General features: G+C 39.2%; 1 protein-coding gene across 1 annotated transcript in view; it reads right to left on the bottom strand.

Moving 5' to 3' along the window:
* The window catches only part of LOC138005731 (stress-induced-phosphoprotein 1-like), a 21,518-nt gene extending 19,312 nt beyond the window's left edge, over nt 1-2,206 (bottom strand). Inside the window, exon 1 of the mRNA XM_068851917.1 lies at nt 1,892-2,206. Within this exon, the coding sequence (XP_068708018.1) occupies nt 1,892-2,165 (274 nt within the window). The 5' untranslated portion in view covers nt 2,166-2,206. The remainder of the gene's footprint in view (nt 1-1,891) is intronic.
* Between the last annotated feature and the right edge of the window lie 294 nt (nt 2,207-2,500).

The following is a 2,500-nucleotide window of genomic DNA, read 5'->3' as shown; positions in this document are numbered from 1 at the left end:
TTTGAATCAATTTCATAACAGCCTATTTATTATGCATAAAAATATCTGAGAACAGAGAAATTACAAATTAAATGATTCAAAAATGAAATAATCTCGTGAAACCAAGTAAAGAGCAAGACTTAGATGGCGATAAAATATTAAGGAGACCATACGACCACAGCCAAGGCTTTTTCTTTGGGTGCTACATACATGTTGAGTAGTCATTAAAATTTGGTCATGAGATCTGGGAACGAAGGCTCCTGGTTAGCGCAAAAGGGTGGAAACCTTACAGGACTTTCTTCCGGTTAGCAGTTGCTGCAAGTGAAACTATAATAAGGGACACATGAAGTGCCTACAAAGTGACAACATGGTCTCTTATGCGTTTGGTGCACTGTGGGCTCAAAAAGGGCTCAAAAAGGTACTTTAAGCCAAACCGCACAAGCGGTTTGTCCTCATCGTGGCATTAACATAATGTGCAAAAGAGGCAAAAATTTATGAGATGGGTGAGTGTACAACTTTGATGTTTTCTGTAGACTCTCTTTTTTTTAATACAGTATGACAATCAAGAGTTTTTGGAGAGCAAGTAATCGAGCTCGATAGGCAACTTTCAAATTGAGCTCGATAGGCAACTTTCAAATTGAGCTCGATAAGCAGCAATGCTTGGAAATCGAGCTTGAGAGCTAAGTATTGGGAATCGAGCTCGATTTTGTCGTTGTAGAGCTCGACATTTCGAGTGCGATTGTTACTCAAGTTCAACAGGTAACTCGAACTCAAATACAGTGAATCAAGCTCGGTTGTCTAGAAACTAGAACTGACCCACAGTATCAATTAAATCTGATAATTATGTTTGAAATTGTGGTTAAAAGAAAGTACATTCAAGTCCATCAAAAATGAATTTTACTTTAGGTTTGAAGGAATCCTTCAATTAATTCAATTTACAGAAAAAAGGAACTGACTTCTCTGAGCGAAGTAGCTGACGCTTTTCTTGGTTGGCAAAATTTAAATAACAAGACTTGTTTATTATAAACAGTAAAGTCTCCTATAAAGTTGTATGAACCGCATAGACCTGAGAATTGGAGAGGTAGTTACAAGATTTGTTTCCAACGACATTCCTAGTTCTTGGCCTTTTTCATTGGGGTTTGCCTAAAATCAGGAATCCAGAATAAGAACCTGAACCAAAGTCACTTACAATGATCCTGCGTCTTGCAAACGTTTATTATTATCTCTCTGAGTAATTTGCCATGTGCTGACTCCTTTTGGGAGGGGATTCAAGTAATAACTTCTGAAGAGCATCATGAGCCCATGAATAGGAGCTTGCCTCTCCCATACAAGCCCTTATGAGTCTTGTCCTTTGTGCCTATTGATACCCCACATGGTCAGTGGTTGATGTCGGACGTAAATAGCATTCTTACACTGAAAACGCGTTTTCACCAATAGTTGTGGCTGCAACCAAACATCTGTAATACCCACAGAGGACTGACTACTCACCTCAGGTTCCATGTCGCTCTCAACCGACATTGTGATGAAAGAGGGAAGGCAAAAATATCATGCTTCTTTTCTTTTAAAGAATATGTGATGCCAACGAGACGCTATTGGACATCTTTTCGCTTGATTGACATTATTATTACGACACCCACCTTTGACGGGTATCATTGCAAGGAAAGGCGCTTTGAAAAATTATACTGAGGTTGGAGTATAAGATGTCTCCTAAAATTTTAAATTCTAATGCTCATTGCTTAGGGGCAAATGTGCAAAAAAAAATGTGCGAAATATTTTCCTTCACCTTTAGGCTGTTAAGAGAGCGGGAAATAGTAGACACCTTAATTTCATTACAGAGGAAAGTGGCCTTTGTATTAAAGGAAATAATTCCACATTATTTCGGATCAAAGAATCATAAACGTAAGCTTCTTACCTTCTGTCCCTTTCGGTTCATATTTTTTCAAATCGTCAGCTAGGTCTTTCCTTCCAACTTTGACCAGACAGTCTGAAACGAAATGAAGACGATTCGGTGCTACAATTGTCCTCTGCTCAAGCTCCAGAAAAAGCTGTTCAGGAGTCCTGATTTTTTCTCTGTCTCCAGCTGGAATTAAATCAGTGCACAAGTACTTCAATCTCTCTAACTTATCTACATCGATATGAGAAGCAACTTCAGTCAATTTTTGCCGAAATTTTCGTCTCGATTCCATCACATGGCCGACAACCAGAACGCTTCCCGAAAAAGCCGGAAGCTGCCAAACCCGACTCGCCCAGCCGTTTGTTATTGCCTGATTTCATACCCTGGGAGCCTGGCACTGGCTATCGGTTTTGCCGTACGGAAGTGAAAAAGTTGGTAGAACATGAAAGAAGACTCGCCCAAAATGGTTTTTGCAGCATTAAAAAAAAATCATAAATGATGATTGTCTTGAATCGCTCAACACAAAAGCCTTGGAAGAAACTTAAACTTAAAGTTTCCGGGACTGAAAGGGAATTTTTACAAAAATTATTACCATTTAAAGATGACCCGGCTTTGCTCGACAATCTC

Source organism: Montipora foliosa, chromosome 6 (assembly GCF_036669935.1).
Source record: "Montipora foliosa isolate CH-2021 chromosome 6, ASM3666993v2, whole genome shotgun sequence".
Classification (NCBI taxonomy): Eukaryota; Metazoa; Cnidaria; class Anthozoa; order Scleractinia; family Acroporidae; genus Montipora; species Montipora foliosa.
The sequence above is the reverse complement of the archived record's forward strand: the minus strand, read 5'-3'. Positions and strand labels throughout refer to the sequence as shown.